The sequence below is a fragment of the Schistocerca americana genome, chromosome 2, assembly GCF_021461395.2.
Source record: "Schistocerca americana isolate TAMUIC-IGC-003095 chromosome 2, iqSchAmer2.1, whole genome shotgun sequence".
Classification (NCBI taxonomy): domain Eukaryota; kingdom Metazoa; phylum Arthropoda; class Insecta; order Orthoptera; family Acrididae; genus Schistocerca; species Schistocerca americana.
The window spans coordinates 669,306,471-669,331,125 of record NC_060120.1 but is presented as its reverse complement, the minus strand read 5'-3'; the positions used below and the strand labels follow the sequence as shown (position 1 = coordinate 669,331,125).

The 24,655-nt window shown below is 41.0% G+C and overlaps 1 protein-coding gene across 1 annotated transcript in view; it reads right to left on the bottom strand.

Annotated features, from left to right (window-relative positions):
* Positions 1 to 24,655, bottom strand: part of LOC124595550 (glycerol-3-phosphate phosphatase-like) — a 64,914-nt gene that overhangs the window by 20,409 nt on the left and 19,850 nt on the right. Inside the window, exons 3-4 of the mRNA XM_047134330.1 lie at positions 24,199 to 24,336; positions 12,803 to 13,013 (exon numbers count right to left, since the gene is read on the bottom strand). Coding sequence (XP_046990286.1) covers positions 12,803 to 13,013; positions 24,199 to 24,336 — 349 coding nt within the window. The remainder of the gene's footprint in view (positions 1 to 12,802; positions 13,014 to 24,198; positions 24,337 to 24,655) is intronic.

Below are 24,655 nucleotides of genomic sequence, written 5' to 3'. Positions count from 1 at the left end.
GAGCTGTTCTTTAGTGACGTCATGCGCAGAACGTCAGAAATGGGTTTGCTTCTGCGCAGCAGTTACTGCTCCCTCGTGCCACATACTCTTTGCCTTCCTAATAACATTTTAAGCACCTTACAATACTGTTTGTAATGGGCAACTGTAGCATGATTGTGACTACTTCGAACATTTTGATATAATTCCCGCTTTGGTCTACATGATATCCATACCCCGACTGCCTATTACTGATTGTACCCCATTTATAACATTCTAATGGAAAGCAACTCCCAAAGAGCATGAGAAATGTGTTAAGGAAAGCATTATATTTATCATCTATGTTATCAGCACTATAAACATCCTGCCACTCTTGTTCCTTGACAAGGTTTAAAAAACTCTCTATTGCTATTGGATTAACTTTCCTACATAGTTTGTAATTACATGTGACATCTGTTTGAGTACAAAAGGCTTTTAGTGTTAAAACTCATGCATCATGGTCCGAAAGGTCATTCACCCTTTTACTAACAGAATGCCCATCTAGTAATGAAGAATGAATAAAATATTGTCTATCACTGTGCTGCTTTTCCCCCTGCACCATAGTTGGAAAAAACACAATCTGCATCAGATCATATGAATTTACAACATCCTTTTTCTTGCACCATCATGTACAAAATTTATATTGAAGTCACCCCATATTACTAATATCTGGCACTTCTACAAAGTGAATCAAGAACCCTCTCTAGCTTGAGCAGAAATGCTCTGAAGTCAGAGTTGGGGGACCAATAAACAACAAAAATTCTTCATAACATCCAGATATCTGTTCAGTGCAGTGCCGTGATACACCTATGGACTCAAATGAAATACTGTTTTTTATGTACATAGCCACTCCCCCACCCTGCAAGGAACTCCTTGAAAATCAGCCAGCTAGTCTGTATCCTGCTAAAGGAAGCCTCTGAATTGTCAAATTATTTAAGTGGTGCTCTGACATGCTAATAATTTCAGAGTCAACATCTATAAGCAGTTCACTAACTTTATCTCTAATACCTCTTATATTTTGATGGAATATGCCAATTCCTTCACTATTTGGAAACATGACATCCCCTGAAGGTGAGCCCTTAGTTAGAGGGACTTCCTTTAAGCAGGTATACCTATCAGCTGACTTCAATCTAAAAACGGTGCAACTCTAACGCCAACTACTACAGGAATTTTTCCATGAGTGATCCTATCACCACCCACTACACTGTCACCTATAAGCTTTACCAGCCTCCCCTTCTCATAACTATTGAGGTGCAGACTTCGCCTAGTGAAACCCGATCTACTGATGGACCTAACTGGCACCACTGAAATGTGACCCATGCCCTCTGCCATCAGCGCCCTCTACAGCCCCATGTTAATGCGCCTAACAGCCACATGAAGATGAGGCCGATCATGATGCTGAAACAGTTGCACAAAATGCACATTAATACCACCAGTCTGAGTAGCTATCTTTACCTCCTCGCCACCTATATCATATTCCCAGTCCCTATCAAGACTGTTCCCTGCTCCACCCACTATCACTACCTGACCCTCCTTCATAAAATTCTTACATAGCTCCCCTATGCTGTCAGTCACCTGAGCCAACCCTGTACTAGGCTTCACAATGCTGGTGACCTGATACTCACTCCCCAACACTTCCTGCAACTGCTGGCGCACACCTCTACCATGTGAACTACTTAGCAGCAGGACTTTCCTCTTTCTGTCAGATTTTGCAAATGACCTTGGCCTCCTAACTGCTGAGGACTGCTGCATGTTCCCACATCTACAGCTACAAGAGGCTCCTCGCCACTCAACAGAAGCAGTAACAGCCATTCTTCCCTCACTCTATTATGAGTCGTGTATGAAAAGAATTTGACACTGCTCATAAAATAATGTGTGTTATGTAATGTGCTACAACAGGAAAAATATATGTACAGACACAACTGTTAAGTTCTATCAAACTAACTATAAACTGTACAGCCATATTGTATTTGTTGTTGATAGTAGGTACAGTCAGCCTGAGAATATGCACCTATACTTGCTAAAATGTTACTGGCCAGGTTAATGCAGGGGTTGCGGTTTGGCAGGTTGGCTAGGGTCAGGTGGGATTGCATCATGTACTATGGCTAGAGGAAGAAAGAGGTGGGGATGGGCTGCTAATGGGTCAGAGGAAGGCAGCAGATGTGCTGGCTGGTAATGCAGGAGGTAGCGGTGACAGGTGCAGGGGCTAAGCATGTGATAAATGGATAGTGGAGCTGATGAAGTGTGGCACATTATTAAGGTGACATGGAGGCTTGGATTTTAGGAGGGATGAAAGGACAGAAAATGTTGGGCAGAGAGTGTGAGGACAGTCAATTAGCAGAGAGTGAGACCAGGAGGCTCATGGGAGGTTAACTTTCATCTACGTAGTTTGCAAAAATTGATGCTGCAGGGAAGGATCCAGATGGCATGCTCATGAAGCAGCCATTGAATTTTAGTGTGCTGTGCTCAGTAGCATGTTGTGAAACTGGGTAGTCAACTTTGTTCTCAGCCACAGTTTGGCAATGTCATTCTGGTGGACAGCTGCTTGGTTGTCACGACAATACAAAAAGTTGTGCAGTAATTGCAGCAGAGTTGGTACACGACAAGAGTGCTTTCACATGTGCCCCGCCACTGATGGGATAGGATAAGCCTGTGACAGGACTGGACTAGGAAGTGTTGGATGGGTAAACTGGGCTGGTCTTGCACCTGGGTCTTCCATAGGCCTCTGAACCCTGATGCAAGTGGCTGGGAGTGAGAGAGGGATAGGGATGGACAAAGATTTTATGTAGGTTGACTAGGTGATGGGATACCAATTTAGGAGGGGTTTTCCTCATTTCCAGGCATGATGATAGATAAACAAAGATCTGGCAAGGGATATGTTTCAGCTACTCCAGTCCAGGGTGGTATTGAGTGATGAAAAGGAGTGATTCTTTGTAGGCAATTCTATGGTGGTGATGGAAGGATTAGGGGTGTTTGTGGGCTAAGTTTGGGGGTGTTTGTGGGCTAAGTGTAGGGCTCAGTGCCTGTCTGTGTAGGCTTTCATGCCTTTCAGAGTAGTTGGCAATGGAATTCTCATCACTGCAGATATGCCATCCACAGATGGCCAGGCTGTATTGGAGCATTTATTTATTTACTTGTTTATTTATTTATTTTAGAGTGGAAGAGGTGACACCCGTCAAATGCAGGTACTGTTGGCAGTTAATGGGTTTCAATATGGACAGAGGTGTGGATGGAGAAGGTGACTTGTTGGGCTGAGGAGGATAAGGTGAAATGGATGGGAGAGGTGTTGAGGTTGTGGTGGAATGAGGATAGGGTGTCTCGGCCTTTAGTCAGATCATAACATTATCATCAATGGGCTTGTACCAGACAAGGGGTTTTGGGGTTTGGGGGGCCAGGTAGGTTTCCTCTAGGTGACCAATAAACAGTGGGTACAGGAGGGTGCTATGCAGACGTGCTTGGCTGTCTCATGGAGTTGTTTATACACCTTCCCCTCAAAGGAGAAGTCATTGTGTTTGAGTACATAGTTGGTAAGGTGTATGAAGAATGAGGTAGTGGGATTCGAGTCAAGAGAGGTAGGATTTGATAACTGCAAGGCCATGGGCATGGGGAATGCTGGTATATATGGAGAACACGTCAACAATGATGAGCAGGGATACAGATGGTAAATGGGTGGGAATAGTAGAGTGTAGTGAAAGAAGTCATTAGCACCTTTGATGTGTGAGGTTAGGCTACAGGCAATGGGTTGGGCTGTTGGTTGACAAGAGTGGAAATTCTTTCAGTGGCAGCACAATGGCCAGCTACAATGGGTTGTCCAGATTTGTTGGGTTTATGAATTTTGGTTGGGATGTAGAATGTGTGTGGCATGGGGTATTATTTGGGTGAGGAAGAAGATGGATTTAGGGGAGAGATTCTGGGGTGGGTCTAAGGATTCCAGTAGGGATTGGAGGTTAAGTTGGACTTCTGGGATGAGAACTATGACAGAGCCTTAGATGGAGGAGTCAGACAATTGGCAGAAGCCTTCTATCAGGCAGTCACTACAGTTCTTAACATTTGACTACATGTGGCTGTACCAACATCCAACTGGAAGGAAAAGGGTGTGACATCTAAGAATGATTCACCAGTTAACTAGGGTGAAAGTCATGCTTTTGTTTCTGCCAGTCTTGAAAGAAAGGTGTACATAAAAAAACTTAATGGATTTGTAGAACAGAAAACTGATGTATAAAGATTTTAAAATAATTGCTTCCCAAAAAAAATTACATCAGAACAGGAACAGAAAGGGAGCCACATACCTTAAAATTCTGTTTGTCACCAACTGATCAAAATGTCCATCATTTACACTAAAATACACATTTGCATTTCCTGGTGTGAGGACTTCTGGAAAGTCCAAAAAGATTCCTTTTACATCATTTTACATGCAGCAACAAAGTGATGTTTTAAATCCTCCTTGGGAGTCTTCGTCTTAGAGTTTACCCTAGATTAAAATGTCCAATGCTGTTAAATCAGAGGACTGTGCACACCAACTGATAATGGATTCACATCCTATCCAGCCACCAGGAAAAAGCTGTGTGAGCATGTTCCTAGCCACATGTGAGTAGTGAACTGGGCACCCATTGTGCTGATACCACAAACATCTCATTATTTAAAGTGGTACTTCCTCTAAGGGAACTGATAGCACTTAAGTAAGAATCTGTGGGTGTCTTTTACTCATTAAAGTTTATTCAATGAAGGAAGAACCAATCATATACTGTACAATCATCTTGAATAATGTATTTTTTTTAGACTTTCCCAGCAGTTTGGTGTCATGTTGTGGAATTGAGTGTACTGTTGGTGGTCTGCATCTTCCCAACACATTATTTTGATGTTGTAACTCAGCTTCTTCATCAGGTGTTTCCTGTGACTGGTTACAAAGCTGAATCTGTTCAATATTTATGGCTGGGCAGTGTCTGGTGTTCCCTGCACTATCTGCACCTGCTGTGGCCATTTCTGGCAGTGCTATTTATCTCTAGGTGTTCCATCTTCCATCTGTACTCACTTTTGCTGTTTTCCCCAGTAGCAGCTGTGCCAAGGCATTCCCTACAATGTCCATGCCTACCAGGTGCATTCCCAGGTCTATCAACATGCTGTAAATGTTTATTATGCTGTTGGTGACTGCTCAGGCTTTCTATCATGCCCCTGTCATTTTCCTGGCCTTGTGGGTTTGGTAAGTCCCTACAAAGTGTGCTGTCTGCCGAATCGGCCTGCTGTGGGAATTGTATATTCAGTTCATGAATGCTGCAGCAATCTTTCATTGTGGTGGCCATCATCTGGAGTTCTGTAATGTGTTTGCTCAAAGGATGTGCGGTACCTGAGGTTTTGGGTGTTGATGTTGTTCACTTTCTTGTCGTCCGCCGCTCGTGGTCTCGCGGTAGCGTTCTCGCTTCCCGAGCACGGGGTCCCGGGTTCGATTCCCGGCGGGGTCAGGGATTTTCACCTGCCTCGAGATGACTGGGTGTTTGTGTTGTCCTCATCATTTCATCATCATCCAGGAAAGTGGCGAAATTGGACTGAGCAAAGATTGGATAATTGTACGGGCGCTGATAACCACGCAGTTGAGCGCCCCACAAACCAAACATCATCATCATCACTTTCTTGTCGTTGAGCATTACAGTTCTCTCCCGAAGAGGTAACTGCCACCTGCTGCTCTATGAGAGATTCAGTCATGTTAATTATGCCCCTTGTTGTCTGATTTCATTGCCAGACAAGGGAACTTTTGCCATTGTTTCTTTAGTAATTCTAAAGCTGGATTCCACGCTTTACTGATCTGGTATCCTGCTCCCCAGTTGTTAACATTGATTGATAGATTCAGTAATCACACTATCCCAAAATCTGGGTTCTGAACCAGGATCCCGGTTTGATCACAATGCATGGCATGTTCAAGTTTCATGCATTGTTCTGCTACTGCTAATTTAGTGGCCTGTCATAGCCTGGAATGTCTTTGGTGTTCTTTATGTCTAATTTCAACTGTTTGGGTGATTTGACTGATGTAAGACATAAAACATTCACAAGGTATATGGCAGATACCAGGTTTCCTTAACCCAAGATCATCTTTGATGATTCCAAGGTGTGCCCTGATCTTCTGAGGTGGGCAGAACACACTTCTTATTTTGTGTGTCTTCAAGATCCTACTGATGTTAGCAGATATAGGCCCTGCATACGGTAGAAAGGCCACTCTCTTGGTCTCTTCTTCTTGTTCTTCTCCCATTATATCAGGTCATATGGTAGGATGTAGCACTTTGTGGTGTCACTGTTGAGTTCCCGTTGTCTGTAAACACTTGCTATAGATGTCCTAACTCTGCTGTCAATCCTTTCCCTTACCACAGTCGTACTGGCACGTTGCTTGATTCCATTAGCTGTCTTAGATGTTATATGGTCAGACAGTGTCTTGGTTCAGTGCACAAGTGTTCTCAGTAGCCATTCTAATGCGCTGGTTGATGGCAGCTGTAGATATAAGTCTGTGTGTGTTGGTTTCTTATACATGCTGTGGCCTAATGTGCCACCTGTCTTCCTTTTCACCAGGGCATCCATGAATGGAAGTTGACTATCATTCTCTAGTTGCATTGTGAACTTAATATTGGGGTGTCTCGAGTTCAGATGGTCAAGGAACTCGTCCAGTCTTTTCCAACCATGTGCCCAAATGATGAATGTGTCATCAACATACCTGAAGAAACAGGTCAGCTGGTAGGCAGTAGTCATAAGTGTCTCATATTCGAATCTCTTCAGATTTGCCACTACTGGAGATAAGAGGCTATCCACCACCACTCCTCCAGTCTTCATAAAATTGACTTCCACATAGGAAATAAGTAGATGTTAAAATATGCTTGAAAAGGTCCAGCAGAGCTCCAGCAAATCTCTCACTGATTTAATTGAGTGTGTCCTGAAGTGGTACCCTCATGAACAGACACACAACATCAAAGCTCACCATGATGTGTGTGTTCGAGATTCATAGGTTTTTGAGGTGTTCCACAAAGTCTGAGGAGTTTCAGATGTGGTGGATACACTTTCCCCACACATGTTGCTAACATTTTTTTAAGCTGGGTGGCTGTAGGGTAGATGGCTGCACCAATATTGCTTACAATTGGACCAAGTGGTATATCCTATTTACAGATCTTGGGTAATCCATATAGTGTGGGTGATACTGGTGCTTTAGCTTTCAGCTGCTTGACAACCTTCTCAGGCCATCCTGTTTCCTTAAGAGAGCCCTGGTTTTCTTGTCCTCTCCATTGGTGGGGCCTTTGTCTAGTTGATTAAAATGAGGGTCCTCTAAAAGTTGACAGATCTTCTGGCCATAGTCAGTCTTCAGCAGTATTACAGTAGCATTCCCCTGTGTGCTGGTAACACCATTAACTTTTCATCTTCCCACAAACTCTTGAGAGCCATCCTCTTGGTTCTTGACATGTTGGTTTGGATGGCCTGGCTCTGGTGAGCACCCTCCACATCCCTCTCTGAATCTCTTCTGCAACACTTGATGGTAGAGCGTTGGCCATCTACTCCACAGAGCTGATGAAACTGGAAACTGGTAGGTCTCTAGGAGTGACTGCAGAATTGAGGTCTGTTCTGAGTACTTTTATGGAGGCATCATCCAGTTTGTGACCACTCAGATCGTGTGTTTGTTGCACTCTTTTAGTCATGCACTCAAATTTTGCCAGTTGTGGAGCTTTAGCACAGTGGTTGATGTACTTGGCCAGTGACCATGAGATACTGACCATCCTGTCCCAGTCCACTGGTGGTAAGTTGATTGCCAAGTCAAGATGCAGGCATTTGTAGCTCCCTGGATGTGATGTCCAGTGTATGCTGTATATCACAGATCCTTTCCCTTACCACAGTCGTACTGGCACGTTGCTTGATTCTATTAGCTGTCTTAGATGTTATATGGTGTTTAATTTTTGCAAAAACAGGCACCACGTCTCCTCCTCTGCACCTAAATAGGAAACTGAAATAGCTCATCATCGTCTATTTGTGCTGTCATAGCTTGTCCAATAGCTTCATCTTCTTGCACATTTCCTCCACATAGTGTCTTGCAATGTAATTTCTTAGACTTTCCTGGCAATTCGGTGTTATATTGTGGAATCAGGTGTACTGCCAGTGGTCTGCATCTTCCCAACACAATATTTCAATGTTGTAACTTTGCATCTTCATTAGGTGTTTACTGCAACTGGTCAACAAGCTGGCCATGTCCCATATTTATGCTTGGGTGGTGTCTGGTGTCCTACACTGTCCACACTTGCTGTGGCCATTTCTGGTGGTGCTATTTACCTCTGGGTGTTCTGTCTTCTGTCTGCACCCATGCCATGGCATTCCCTACTGGGTCCACACCTGCACCCACCAGGGCATTCCCATATGCTGCAAACGTGAAGCCTGTATTTGCCAAAATTAAACACCATATAATAGCTAAGACATCTAATAGGAGCAAGCATTGTGCCAGTATGGACCTAGTAAGGGAAAGATTTTGTGATACACAGCGTAGGCTGGATGTCACCCCCAGGGAGCTACTATGCCTGCATCTGGACTCAGAAAACAACTTACCAACAGAGGACTGGGACAGGATGGATGGTACCTTTTAATCACTGGCTGCATGCATCAAACACAATGTTATGGCTTGATAACTGGCAAAACTTGAGCGCATGAGTAAAAGAGTGCAACAAACACATGATACAAGGTGGTAAATCTGAGTGGTCGCACACAGGACGATGCCACCTTAAAAGCACTCAGAAGGGGCCTCAAATTTTCAGTCACTCCTAAAGACCTTCATCAGCTTTGTGGAACAAGTGGTCAACACACTACCAAAACACCAAGTGTTGCAAAGGAGATTCAGAGAGAGATGTGCAGTGTACTCACCAGAGCCAAGCCAATCAAACCAAACATCTTAAGAGATGAAAGGATGACCATCAAGAGTTCGTGGGAAGATGAAAACTTAGTGATGTTACTGACGGACAAGGGGAACTCTATTGTATTATTGCTGAAGACCAACTATGACCAGAAGATCTGTCAACTTTTAGAAGACCCTGCTTACAATCAACTAGAAAAGAACCCACCAATACAGTGAACTGGAAAATCAGGGCTCTTATTAAGGAAACAGGATGGCCTGAGAAGGTTGTCAAGCAACTGAAAGCTAATGCACCAGTACCACCCAGACTATATGGAGTACCCAAGGTCCTTAAAGGGGATATACCACTTAGCACAATCATAAGCATTATTAGTGCAGCCACCTATCCTACAGCCACTCACTTTAAGAAGATATTAGCACCATATGTGGTAAAGTGCATCCACCACATCTGTAATTCCTCAGGCTTGGTTGGAACATCTCAAAACCTGCAAACCTTGAACACAGACATCGTGGTCACCTTTGATGTTGTGTCTCTGTTCAAGAGGGTACCACTTCAGGACACATTCAATTTAATCAGCGAGAGATTTAATGGAGTTCTGCTAGACCTTTTCAAGCACATTTTAACATTGACTTACTTTGTTTGTGGAGATCAATTTTATGAACAGACTGAAGGAGTGATGATGGGTAGAACGTTATCTCTGGTAGTGAGAATCTGTTTACGGAGAGATTCAAGGATGAGGCACTTATGACTACTGCCTATCAGTCAACCTGTTTGTTCAGGTATGTTGATGACACATTCGTCACTTGGGCACATGGTTGGAAAAGACTGGATGTGTTACTTGACCATCTGAACTCGACACACCCCCACCTTAAGTTCATAATGGAACTTTAGAATGATGGTCAACTTCCATTCTTCGATGTCCTGGTGAAAAGGAAAACAGATGGCACATTAGGCCACAGTGTGTATACGAAACATACAGGCACTGACTTGTATCTACAGGTCAACAACTGCCATCATCTGGCACAGAAGAACGGGGTAAATGGGGTACTGAGAACACTTATACACCAAGCAAAGACATTGTCTGACTCGGGCAGATTGGCAGCAGAGTTAGGAAATCTATAGCAAGTGTTTACAGACAATGGGTACTCAACAATGACATCTGCAAAGCACTACATCCCACCAGATGATATGATATAACAGGAGAAGAACAAGAATAAGAGACCAGGAGGGTGGCCTTTCTACTGTGTGCAGGGACTATATCTGCTAACATCAGCAGTATACTCAAGAAACACAAAATCAGAGGTGTGTTCTGCCCACCTCAGGAGATCTGGGCACTCTTTGGAATGGATAAAGATGATCTGTGGTTACGGAAAACTGGTATCTACCATATACCTTGTGAATGTGGTATGTACTTTTAAGAACTTTACTTATGTCTTGACCACACTTCTATTTTTCATCAACCTTACGCATTTCATCTTTCCATCATTTTCAAAGACATTTCTATGTCAGTGATATAAAACATTAGATACACTGTATCACGTCAACATTCTTGAGCACTTGTCTTGACCTTGAGAATGTTGGCATGATACAATGTATCTAATGTTTTTATACAACCAATGTAGCAATGCTTTGAAAATGACGGAAAGTTGAAATGCATAAGTTTGGTGAAAAATAAAAGCGTGGTCAAGACATAAGCAAAGTTATTAAAAGGGCATCCAGATGGCTGTCTCATAGCATTTTCATGCAAATTGCAAAGTGGCACGCCTAAAATCAGTCAAACCATCTGAACAGTTGAAATCCGATGCAAAGAACACCAAAGACATACCAGGCTATGACAGGCCACTATATCAGCAGTAGTAGAACATTGCCCGAAACTTGAAAATACAATGCATTATGATAAAACCAGGATCCTGGTTCAGACCCACAGATTTTGGGATGGTGTGATTACTGAATCTATCGAAATCAAGATGACAGAGAACCTCATCAACGAGGAAGCAGGACACCAGATCAGTACAGCGTGGAATCTGGCTTCAGTATTACTAAAGAAACAATGGAAAATAGTTCCTTTCCCTGGTAATGAACCTTGGACAACAAGGGATCGACTCTCTTATGGAGCACCACGCAGCAGCTACCTCCTTGGGAGACAGCTATAGTGCTCAAGGATAGGAGAGGGAACAACATCAACCACCGAAAATCTAAGGCACCAGACATCCTAGGAGCAGACACAGTACAGAACTCCAGATGGCAGCCACCACCGTGAGAGATTGCTGAGGCATCCACGGACAGGATACACAATTCCCAAAGCAGCCTGATTCAGCAGACAGGGCACCTTGTAGGGACCTATGGAACCCACAAGGCCAAGCGAAAGACACTGGCACGGCAAGCCAGAGCAGTTGCCAACAGCATAAGAAACGTTTGCAGCATGGGCTCAGACATGGTAGGGAATGCCTTGGCACAGCAGCCACCAGGGAAAATAGTAGAAAAAGACTCCGATGGAAGAGGAATGCCTAGAGGTAAAGAGCACTACCAGAAACAGCCGCAGCAGGTGAGGACAGTGTAGGGAACACCAGACACTGCCCAGGCATAAATATGGGAGACAATCAGCTTGTCGAGCAGTTGCAGGAAACACGTGACGAAGATGCTGAGTTACAACATTGAAATGTTGTGTGGGGAGATGCAGACCACTGGCAGCACACCCGATACCATGTGATGATTTAGAATAATGTTTACACCTGCCTGAGTCAGTGTCAATTCAGCTACCCAATAATGCACATTTCTTACATTTGCTTTCCATGATATATAAAGGTAGTTTCATCAGTAATGAGATGTCTTTGTAGAAATTGCCAATTCTGAACAACATCTAGTTTGTTCCCTCCACACAATGCACTCTTGTTCTTTACTCCTGTACCCTTCCAATAACAACTGTTTACATATTTGGTGAATTGTCAGTCTTGTTGGACATCATCTGTTGGGATACCTTTGTGCATACAACTCAACTGTTCTCATTACATTCCTTACAGAGAAGTGACATACCTATTTCTCTTGGTAAATGAAAGATATTTTTTTTTTTTTAACTAACCACACTCGACACACATGAATGACAAAGACAGAATGGAAGCTCCATTTCATCTGTAGTCCTTTTATACTCACACTTGGCAGTACAACACTGTTTCCTATTCCTTGTGATACATTTGGGAATGGAATCATGAATTTCCACAAGACAACAATTGGTTCCATGTTGAAAACAGATAAATCCTAAGTTTGAAATATTTTAATTACTCTGAAACCAGTATCTGCATTTTGAAGAGTGAACAACATTGAATTCCTCCCTTTCAGATCTTCAATACTAGCAACAGAAATTACTACAATTTGGCTTGAAAAAGCAAAGCTGATACCAATATTTTCGGGACTATATTTTTCTTAGTGAGATCTTTTACACAGTTAACCTGGCTGAAAACTGAATTATGATATCTTAAATGGTTATTTGTGGTGAACTGATTTTTTAAATGGTGATTCATGCATGTTCGAAGTGAAGGAGGAGTGAGACAGAGTTGTAGCTTATCTCCTACATTATTTGATCTCTGATGGAAACCTTAATTAACAAATTACAAAGCTATTGGGCTGCCAATCCTGACACCAACAAAATGTTGGAATTGTGTAAATCTCTAAGTTCCCAGAAAAAAAATTCCTGCTCCCGAGCTATCAAGTAAAAGTGTAGAACTGCATTTCTATTCATTTAGTACTTATAATAAAAGCAAAAAGTTACAGAACTCTATTCACAGTGTTTGGTTTTCTTTTGGTAAACAAATTATAACAAAGAAGCTGAACATACAGCACAAAACATTAATAGGAATAAATCATCTTATTTAAAGAAAAATAGTAATTAATAAAGTAGAAGGTTAAGAAACTAAATACTGCCAAACCTGGGACAGAAAAGTCTCCCTTTATTATCTTCCGCCCTTCTGCACTAGTGCCCAGATACAAGCAGTTGGGATCTTTTACATAAGTTGCCGCCTTAATAATCTTTGGAAGGCTGATATGATCATCGTATGCAACAATTACAGCTCCAACATCAGGATCAAGTTTTATTTTTGAACGTAACAGTGTTTTCAGATCATCAACCATTGGATCAGGCTGGAAACAATAAATAAAAAAATAAATGAACACAGAAATTAAATAAAAGGCCATAAAAATCAAAATCGAACTGTGCTTGTGCAGTTCAAAATTTGATGGAAATTTTCATTCCAATAAGAATATAACTAACAAGATTTTACATATCTGTTCTAACAAGGAACCCCTTGACTGTGAGGTCGCAAGCTCAATCTTCAGTAAGGCTCATTTGAAAGTGTTGTGTTAACAACTATGACATTAGCTGGTAATGACTCATCATATGCATCAGGAGGGTGACAGAAAATGAGTGTCCAGGAGGTGCAGAGATCAATCGTCTATGGGGTGCATGTATTACACTTCACAGAACTGATATTGTTGACATTCAAGAAATATTCAAAACAAACCGTTAACTTATACCATGAAAACCAAATGAAACATGATGTGCCACAGCGATCACAAAGGTTCACACCACTGAGATCGAAGGTGAACTGCTTAGGAGTTAACAAACCATGTACAATGTTGAGCTAGGTATCCACTCTTAAAGAATGCATATGGAATCATATTGGTGTAGCAGGGTGAGGAGGAACTGATGGTATGTGACCAAATCTGAAACAGTCTTTCATGGAGATTATTGTGAAATTGGCTGTCCTTCAAGGTGTAGCTGCAGATAGTGCAATAATACATTTTACACGCATGGGAAAAAGAAACATCCAGAGGCTGAACTTGTCCAGCGGTTCCAGATGGTATGAACTGCAGTGCCACACACTTTTCAGGAGGGGTAGTTGCTCTAAAGGAGTACAATTTTTACACACAGACCAGGAATCAAGCAACAGCAAGTTATTTTGACCATGTATTGGTCAAAAGCTGTGCTCATATCATAGCTGCAGTTCTCTTATGTTCATTTTCCCACTCTTGCTTGCTGTGATGTAAATATTCCTTACTGCCCTTGCAAGATCATGCACACAAGAAAGAATTTTCTCACGGCACAATAATTAACTTTCCAGCCAGTTTACCATCCATATTAACAGTTGGCATAATTGTATATGAATGTGTTAAGGCATTGATGTTTGTTGATTGTGATACTGCTCTCTTGGTACCTATAATTTTCAGGGTTCCTTCCATATGCATCTCCTCTACAAATCCCGATTGGTTGGAGTTGAACACAAATTCATTACTGAATGATGGGATAAGTTTGTTTATCACATCTACACGTTTTTGAGCAGATTCCACAGCTGTGCATCATCAAGTTGCGGCTTTGTTTGAAATTTCATTATCTTACATCTTCCAATTCTGTACCACTGTCTGAAGTTGTGTAACCATCCACTGCTTCACTTGAAATCTTTGTAATCTATTTCATGCACAATTTGATGGGCATAGTAGGTCACATAGTAGGTCACTATCATGCACATCTTGTAAACTCTATCGAGCATCCCTGAAATAGAAAAACACCAGTTTTTGTAACAGGTGAGCCTTGTCTTGCCTTGAATATCCAAAGTTTTTCTTATGCACCACTTGGTCATATTGCTGCAGACTTATTCGAAATCTGTTCATAACTATTTTTTTACTATGCTGTGGATGATCTTCCATGTACATAGTTATGTTTAATACCTGCTCCTTGGACAAAAATTGTCCTTTACTACGTTTCAGTGGAGAGGGGATTTATGGCTCCCTGTCCAACAAGGATGATGAACTACATAGTTGACTCCTGTTTCAATATCGCTTTCACTTGTTAAGCACACATTGTAATCATTGCACTCCTCATGTACATTGTCCACACAGTCAAGGATACAGGACGCCACATGTTCCACTGACTCATCTCACAGAAATGCTAATATTTCATCTGTCACTTCTTTCTCATGTGAAATTCCTTGGGTTCCTTTCTGATGAAGTGTCAACTTTTGGAACTGTTGCTGTAGATATAATACAATGTTTGCTTTGTTTAGCCAGCCGGAGTGGCTGAGCGGTTCTAGGCGCTACAGTTTGGAACCGCGAGACCACTACGGTCGCGGGTTCAAATCCTGCCTCGGGCATGGATGTGTGTGATGTCCTTAGGTTAGTTAGGTTTAAGTAGTTCTAAGTTCAAGGGGACTGATGACCACAGATGTTAAGTCCCATAGTGCTCAGAGCCATTTGAACCATTTTTTGCTTTGTTTGTTTTTGCAATTGCCTTGCTTTGCATCAACAAACTAGTACTGTTATGAGCGACTCATCGAGTAAGCATTTCAACTATGCTCTGTAACCTCATACTATTCTCATCATTGGATATCTTCTCTCCTGCCCCCTGTTGCCATTAGCAGCCAGTATTGTGGTTGCATGGAAGACAATATGTGGGGTGTTGAATGCCTTAAACATTATTGGCATTTTGTGACCTCTCATTCAAGGGGTTTCTTGTAAGTAAATTTCATCAGCTATAGTATGCAGAAACTTTTTATAAGCAGCCAGTTACAAATTTCTTAATGTAACTGAAGTGCAGCATGCAGCCTGCAAAAATTGCAGAAGCTAGTAACATGTACACACAAAATGAAATGAAAGTATATTAGGGTTTAATGTTCCACCAACAGTGAGGACATTAATGATGGAGCACATAGTTTGGGCTGGAAAAAATTGCAAAAAGAAATTGAATATGGCATATATCAAAGTGAAACTGCAGTTATGTGGAATCACTCTTTCTTGCTCAGGTGTTCAAATGAAGGGTCTACCCTCCAAGCCAGGTGGACAAACCCAAAAGAACAGGATCAATATTCTGTACTTATCTGGACCTGCTGATTTGTATATGTCATATAAGAACATTATATATTGTGCTACGAGACCAAGTTGCTGCTGTATTCGATTAAATACTTTGCTACATACATCAGGTGATCTTGATGTACAATGTAGCTGTAAGTTAATGTCATTGTGGAGTAAACTTGCATAGTTAGAAAACTTCAGAAATAACTGCTCCAGCTACAGTTTAACACCAACTATAGGTCCACCAACATCAAAGGAGCAAACTTATACAGTAGTGACAAGCAACTAAGACAGTGATACCATATGTACACTACCTGATGTATATAGCAAAGCGTGATTCTATAATATGTTAAATTACCTATTTCAAAATCTGAAATATTGTACCCAACTATGTATTTCCACAGATAACCTGACAATGGCAATCACATCAAAATAGGCCAATTGTAATAAAAAAATATATAAATGAACAATCTTAGTCTCATAGCAAAATATATAACGTCATTTTTGGATCAATATGCTGTTGGAACATAAATCTGATTTTAATTAACTGACAGCTCTTTCTTTTTATTTCACTTGGAGTGAAATGGTTTTTGGGGTCATGTGTAGCTTTTCCCCTCACAGGTACATTGACAAATGCATGTATTTGTACTTGATTTTGAGATTTGGGTTTGTCTTGAGACATCAGTTTTTGTGACTGGCTTCTCAAGGGTTGACACAAATGAAGTAACAAACACTGGAGGCTCCACTGCTTTAAAAGCTTCATTGGCTTCACCATAGAGAATGCATCTTGTAACTTGTGGCTCCTGAATTTTTCTTTCCTTGTTATAAACACTCCCCTTCCTGCTCCACTTTGGAGGAAGAGTACAAATGTGACCTGATTTGTGAGATGGTCCTCCACAATTCCCACATACAGCTCAACCATTACGTGCCATAATGGAATGACCAAATTCTGGCATATTAAGCATTGCACTGGGGTTGGAACAAAAAGTCTAATCTTAAGATGGATATAGATTGCAAGAATACTGGAGTATTGAAGGTTAACATTAACGTTATAGTTTTTTCCACTGTGCCCTTTACTTGCCTCAAATAGTTCTACACTCCTGTGACACCCTGTTTCTCCATTCCCCAGTTATTCTTCAGGGTCCATCTCGATTATATCAGATCAGGTAACTACACCTTTGCTGAAGTTAAGTGTGTCATGCATTTCAGCCACAACAGGGTAATTACCTAATTTATTACATCCTAGAAGCTTGGACACTTGGTGTGGCATGACTGTTTCAACTAGTAATGTTCCATTACAAAGTGATCTAATACTTTTTAAGGACCAAAAACACCTTAAAACATCTTGTGAATAAAGAAAAGGAAGAGTTTTTCAAAGGTCCCTTCCCTCTTCTCTCTTGATGACGATGAAAGTACTGTGGCAGGCAGGTGCCCTGCTACTATAATGTGAAACTTCTTCTTGGTTAGTCTGACCATATGAGCTCTCTTTGTTGGGTGGGTGTAGGCACTACCTAGCAGTACATCCATCTTGTCAGGAATAGGTTTTGAGTTGAGATTGTTCCTTTTGAATTCTGTGAGCAGCTAGGGAAATAAATGTTGACTCAGCAGGGTCCCGTGTACCTGAGTGAGCTTTATACAGTTGGCAGGGGGAAGGGGGAGGGGGTGCTGGTGCCCCAGAGATTGCTACCCTCATGAATGTTTTACCTTAACAGCAATCCAATCCTTCAGCATGTGGTACTCTTTGAGGTTGAGTTTTTATGTATAGTGGTATGTACCTTCCTCGCAGTCCAGACAGTGAATCCAAGACATCAATTGTCCAAAACACACAATGTTCCATCACTGCACCTAGCAATGGTCCCTGAGGTCATGACCCACCCACTTCTGGCAGAGCTCCCTGGGGAAAAAACAGCTCTCCCTTCCATAAGTTGTGGGTCACTCTTTGTCAGGCTCATCTGTTGAGGCCTGTCCAGCTTCAGTGGCCCTACGAGTAGCTATACTACTGCTGGCATAGCCCTCACTAACACTGAGGTGCGCCAACCCTCCTGCCTGATGCTGAAAGTGCCTACAATAAGGCAGTGTCCCTAGGGTGGGACAGGATTAGTGAGCTGCCACTTGCAATCCTGTAGTTGGTTTTTGTGGTGCATCAGAAAAACAGGTTCTTCACTGTTTCAAAATCACCAGAATTTCAAACTACTGCTTACAAACATAAATTACTCATAAGCAGTGAGACCATTTAGGATCACAAAGTACAACCTACTAACACTTTGTGTGGGACAGACAGCAACCAAGGTTGGAGCCACTTCCATCTTGTTGACTAAAGAGGCCCAAAATTATTTTAAATTTATTGATGTACATGTTGGAGTGGAGTCCTGGGTACACATTTTAGCCGATGTTTCATAAAATTGTTAAAAACCACATTTCAACAGTTGATGTATGTTGTGTTACTCTTTTATTGCCTAGTTTGTGTTGGTATGCTTGCAGGAGGACAGACTTAATGACTTCTCTTGTTGGGTAGGGTGACCAATAGCTCACTCCAACCACAATTAGAAACTGTGGTCTGCCTGTGAAGTTAGAGAAATAAAAATACATTCAGACAAAACATTTCTTGTATAAGAAGGTTTAATATACCTAGGACGCAGCAGGAGCATCAGAGGTTGCCAACTAACTCATGATTCAGTGGATAGGCCAGGATGCACATTCAGTGCAACACACAACATTCCTTCATCTTGCTGAACAGTGTTGCCTGAACCATGCCCACGGCTTACAATTATAGACAAGTTGTGGGACTAATCAGCCCTCACTTCAAGAACTCTTAAGTTCATTAAACTCATATCTAGACTAAGACTGGTCAAGTTCCTTAAGTTGATAGCTATTCAGCATAACCTAGGAGTTAATGTCATGTACCGGTATATGGCAAACATTGCCCCCCCCCCCTCTAAAAAAAAAGTCTAATTTAGGTTTTGAGGTTTTCCTAAACATATTATTACAGTTGTTGTGGATGACCAGCTGTATTTGACAGTTGTCAGAAATCCTCCAAACTGCTTTCCATAATTGTCTGGAGCAAGTTGAATAGTTGACTCAACAAAATATTCATTCTCTGCACAATCAATGTTCCAGTGTTGGATCATACAGTGGCTGTTGAAGCCTGCTCACATTTACAGTTTCAGAAGTCTATTGTTGCTCATCAGTCCCCAGCTTGGAAAGATGTGTTAATGTGATTGACAATAGGTTTTTTTTTATTACTGTTGTATCTGATTTTGATACACCCTTTGCTGTATCAGGAATATTGTTTTGCTATTGCATTTAAAAGTGTGGGTCTTTGTGTCCTTAATTATTAATACTTAGTTATTGTTACCATTTGTGTGCCAGCATTTGCATTTTGAGAAGACTGTTCAACAGTAGTAATGAACAATTTTTAAATACTGACGGCTGTGTCAAATTCTTCATCTCAGTACATGGCATATACTACAGAGCTTTTGACACTGAAGCTTTTAGTTTTTATATAAAGAACAAGCACACAGTCCCAAATTATAAGGGCTTTTTTGTTGTTTAATCATTCATTTTTGGTGATACACATGATATTTAATTCATATGCAGATGAACTGCATCAACCATTATGTAGGTCAAATTTAAAAAACAATGCTGAACTATTAGTATTTGAAGCAATGTATGAAGTTAGGAATATGTGGCCTGGCTTCCAAGAGAATGACTTAGGCTGTAATACATTCCAGTAACTTGAATACAAATAAAGATAAAAGTTGTCTCTAGTTCATTATTTACTCTTTTCATTACATTCTTAACAGCTATCATTCCATTATCCTCCCACTTTTTCTGCAGCTATTTGTAGCACCCTTACACCAAGATGTTTTGGTGTCTGGAACAGTTGCATGCACAGTCAATTGGCACAATGCTGCTGTGATGCATCATTAATGGGGTCTTGCCACATGTTTATGTAATGTGTGAGTGAGGAAGGTTCGCAAGTCTGCTACATCATCGGCTGTATACTTCTGGATGATAAGAGGATCAATATGTCCCAAAATTCCTTGATGTCACAGTATTCTGCCTGCACCCTAACAATAAAAATTAGATAGCAGTTTCGCCGATATTATGAGCAATACAAGGAAATAAGAATTTATGCAAGAACTTTCAGGCTTTTATCACACAGAATTGGACTATAGGATAGCAAAGAAACTGGAGGAAAAATGCTCCACTTATGGGATTTGGTTTCAAAAGGTACCAGTCTAAATGAGTCATTTTGTGTAAACAACATAACATACTTGCACAAAGAACAGACTATTAGATTTTTTATGAAAAAATATAGCATCAGAATAGAAGTGGTCAGTGGTTTATTTACATGAACCATGGATACACTGCTGATAAATGTTGGCAAAATGACAGTGGTGAATAGTAATGTAAAACAACAGTGCCTGTCAATGTTTCACTGTTGTGAATTCACGTAGTGCTTTGATGGTCACTTCTCCTACATGACTATAGCAGTAAAACTTTGGACTGTAATATAGAAATGGACAGAGAAACATTAAAAATACATACAGACAAGAAAAACCATCTGCCTCCTGTTTACTCAGCTCACAAGTTATGCAAGAAAATGGTGCCCCTCCCCGACCCCCATTCCACCTACTGCTGCCATACCATTATTAGAAGTGGTATGGAATGTTGTAAATACACCAGGCATTTCTTTCTCTTAGCTGAAAAAATAGTGGCTGATGCTCAAAATAAATGTCATGCTTAATCCAGTCTGGTGCAAGTCTTTCACTGTGATGCCACTTTGGTGACTTGCATGTCGTTTATGTTCAAGCAGCTTTTCATTTTGTCTCACAAGGCTGGGCAGACCTCCTTCCAGACCTTATAGCCAAAGAAAACTTTGAAGTACTCATTGGGAATCAAACCCAGGGCATTCACACCACTAACCAACAACGCTAAACACTACATCACAAAGTCAGTTTGCTTTTTATTGTGGTGATATTAGCTTTTGGTGCTGTGAAATTAGAAGATCAGAAATGTCCGATATCAAGGCAAAAAAGTGTGCCTTGACACCTCTAGGAGAGATAATATGATGGATGAGGGAACTGAAAATATTATAAAATCAATTGGTGTGGTTTCAAACAAAGAGTCAGCATTATCATCCGTGGCTGAAAAAGCAGATTATGAATCGACAGACAGGCAGATGAATCAGTGCACCAAGGAAGATAGTTTTACTGGTATTGCCAGCAAAATGTCATGGTATTCAAAGTAAGAGATACTGTACTTCCTTCTTCTGTCCTTGCTCTTCATTTAGTGGCACATACAGAATTGTAATGTGTGATGATGCTCAACTTGTAAGAGTACTGGACTGTACACTATTACTATAGTTCCTCCACTCACTGCTTCTTGCGTACAGACACAACAGTGTTGCCATCCTACTGGGGAATGGCACTCTATATAGTTTTTGACAGCTCATTTCTGCACTGTTAAGGTTTTCTTTGAAGCTGGTATCCAACAAGTTTACATTGGTAACATATTCTTGGAACAAAGTTGTCAATGTGTGCTAACACTGAGATGGTGAAATGGGAGATAATTGTTAAAGCAAATATTTGTACTGTCTTGTGGCCAAGCTCATGTGTTGTACTATGTGGTAAAAAGTATCCAGACACCACCAAAAGTTTTTCATATTAGGTGCATTGTGCTGCTACCTACTGCTAGGTACTCCATTCAGCAACCTCAGTAGTCATTAGACATCATGAGAGAACAGAATGGGGCACTCCACGGAACTCACAGACTTCAAATGTGGTCAGGTGATTGGGTGTCACTTGTGTCATATGCGAGAATTCCACTCCTAAGCATCCCTAGGTCCACTGTTTCCAATGTGATGGTGAAATGGAAACATGAAGGGACACGTACAGCACAAAAGCGTACAGATCGACCTCGTCTGTTGACTGACAGAGACTGCCGACAGTTGGAGAGGTTCGTAACATGCAACAGGCAGACATCTATCCAGACCATCACTCAGGAATTCCAAACTGCAACAGGATCCACTGCAAGTACTATGACAGCTAAGCAGGAGGTAAGAAAACTTGGATTCCATGGTTGAGCGGCTGCTTATAAGCCACACAACATGCTGGTAAATGCCAAACGGTGCCTTGCTTGGTGTAAGCAGCATAAACATTGGACGATTGAACAGTAGAAAAACATTGTGTGAAGTGAGGAATCATGGGACACAATGTGGCAATCCGATGGCAGGGTGTGGGTATGGTGAATGCCCTAGTAAATGTCATCTGCCAGCGTGTGTAGTGCCAACAGTAAATTTCATAGGCAGTGATGTTATGGTGTGGTCGTATTTTTCATGGAAGGGGGCTTGAACCCCTTGTTGTTTTGCATGGCACTATCACAGCATAGGCCTACATTGATGTTTTAAGCACCTTCTTGGTTCCCACTGTTGAAGAGCGAATCAGGGATGGCGATTGCATCATTCAGCACAATCAAGCACCTGTTCATAATGCACAGCCTGTAGCGGAGTGGTTACAAGACAACAGCTTTCCTGTAATGGACTGGCCCACACAGAGTCCTTACCTGAATCCTATAGAACACCTTTGGGATGTTTTGGAATGCCGACTTCGTGCCAGACTTCACTGACCAACATCGGTACCTCTCCTCAGTGCAGCACTCTGTAAAGAAAGGGCTGCAATTCCCCAAGAAACCTTCCGGCACCTGATTGACTGCATGCCTGCGAGAGTGGAAGCTGTCATCAAGGCTAAGGGTGGGCCAACACCATACTGAATTCCAGCATTACTGATGAAGGGCACCACAAACTTGTAAGTTGTTTTCAGCCAGGTGTCCAGATACTTTTGATCACATAGTGTATTTATCTGAACATCTGTAAATTTGGAAGGAGTCATAACCAACATGTCCATAGCATTCCGTAGCAAAAATAACTACCTATTAACACTAAATGTACAAGAGGCAATAAATCTTTCTTCAACTATAATTTAAAGAGTTGCCTGCCTGTGCTATTTAGCCAAGTTATTTACAGAACTAAATCACACTGTTTATTTAAGATTTCCCATTGTGCAGTCTCAGAATTCAATGATGAAAGCTATTATTTAGCTATTAAGTTGCTGCCACAATGCTATTAAAGAAGATTTGGCCCATAATTTTCATATTCTGAATATTGGCTACAGTCAGGAATTTTTAAGAGAGCATTGTGCATGGCAATTTTGCAGTGTGTTTTAGTGCATGTGAATTTGATGGTCATTTTGTTGCAATGAAAAATTTCGCAGAAGTAATTGCTTTAAAAACTCTAGTAGTGGTTCTTACAGTGTAAAGAACTTGGTTCATATTTACCTTTTTCAAAATAGAATGTTCTCAGCATCTTCATTTGAACCACACACACATACCTCTGAAGAATCATTTGCAAATACATTTTGGCTTACTGCTTACACCTCAGTGGTATTTTGCAACATTTAAAGTGACCCATGTACACAAGAAGTCAAGCAGATCTAAAATAAAGTAATACAATTTTCCATTGCTGGATTTTCCATTGTTTGATAAAGTAATACACATTCATATGAGGGAACATGCTGAGTTTTTATGAGAAAACTCTTAAAGGTTTTTAAATAAAACAAACTTTATTAACATTTTACATCTTTATTCTTCGTGTCTACATATTTATTTCTCAACATACTCACCCTGGCGACAAACATATTTGTCGCAACAAGAGACCAGTTTGTTGATACTGTCACTGCAGAATGCTTGACTTCATTGATGGAGCCACAGCCTCTCCTCTGCTTGCATTGCATCATCACGACCAAACTGAAGCCATTGAAGGGGTTCTTTGTCATGGAAAAATCAGATTGAGATAAATCTGGACTGTATGGGGGATGATCGATGGCAGTGAAATCACGGAGACAGATGTTGCAGCACTTGTGTCTGATCTGACATTATCATGCTGCAGGAGAGGGTGCTTCATGTGCAGACAAGCTCTTCAAATTCACGGTTTCAGTTTTCTGAGGACTTCTCACATACCAACGTAGTTACATTACACACCCTCACATTACATGCTACAATTTGGAACCCTCTGGCAGCAGAGGGTTGCAACTTGCATCAGCAAAGCGGGAAAGTCAACTGAGTAATATCATGACATCTAATACCTCAACTGATATTGAAAACAGAATAAAAAAATTCAAAGGCATTGCTTTCCATTACACCCCTTACAATCACAGGAATGTTGAAAGAGACAAATTTATATCAAATTAAAAAACAAACCCAGTACCAAAACAGATACTGAAGTCACAAGTACAAAATGATATAATCAATGAAAAATAGATACACAAATCCCACAAGACCACTGCACAACAGTAATCATGAGGAATGTGTATGTATTCAAAAAGTCAAATGTTCACTGGCGTGTTCCATTCAGCTCATTTGGTCCATTAAAATTTAGATGCCTGTGTAAAGTAAAGACTTTCTGTAACAATAAACTACTTACACCAGGCTCATTTGATTTGTGGCCAGCATACTTCAACTCTTCAGTAACACCAGATGAGCCAAATACATAAACCTTCTTCTTAAACCCGATGTCAGTCAAATAAGAAGCAGCCAAATATGATGTTGATATTATTTCTTCCTGTTAAAAAAACTGATCAGTACAGAAATCTTGTTTACAGTTATGAATCATTATTAACACAAATGCTATTTTGTTAAAAAAAAAAGGACTGTAATAGCCACTTCTCTTCACAAAACACTGTAGTTAGTATGTGAAGTGACTAAAGCAGGTGATACAGCTTACCAACAGGTAAAAAAAAGTGATCTTGTTGCACAATTAATTTTAATTTCAGTGCCCCATTAGTAAAAGAATGGTAGTACAATTATAATCATTCTTCAGAAATTGAGTTAGTGTATTTGACTCAAAACACAGCTAACAAGGTGAATATCCCATTGGGATT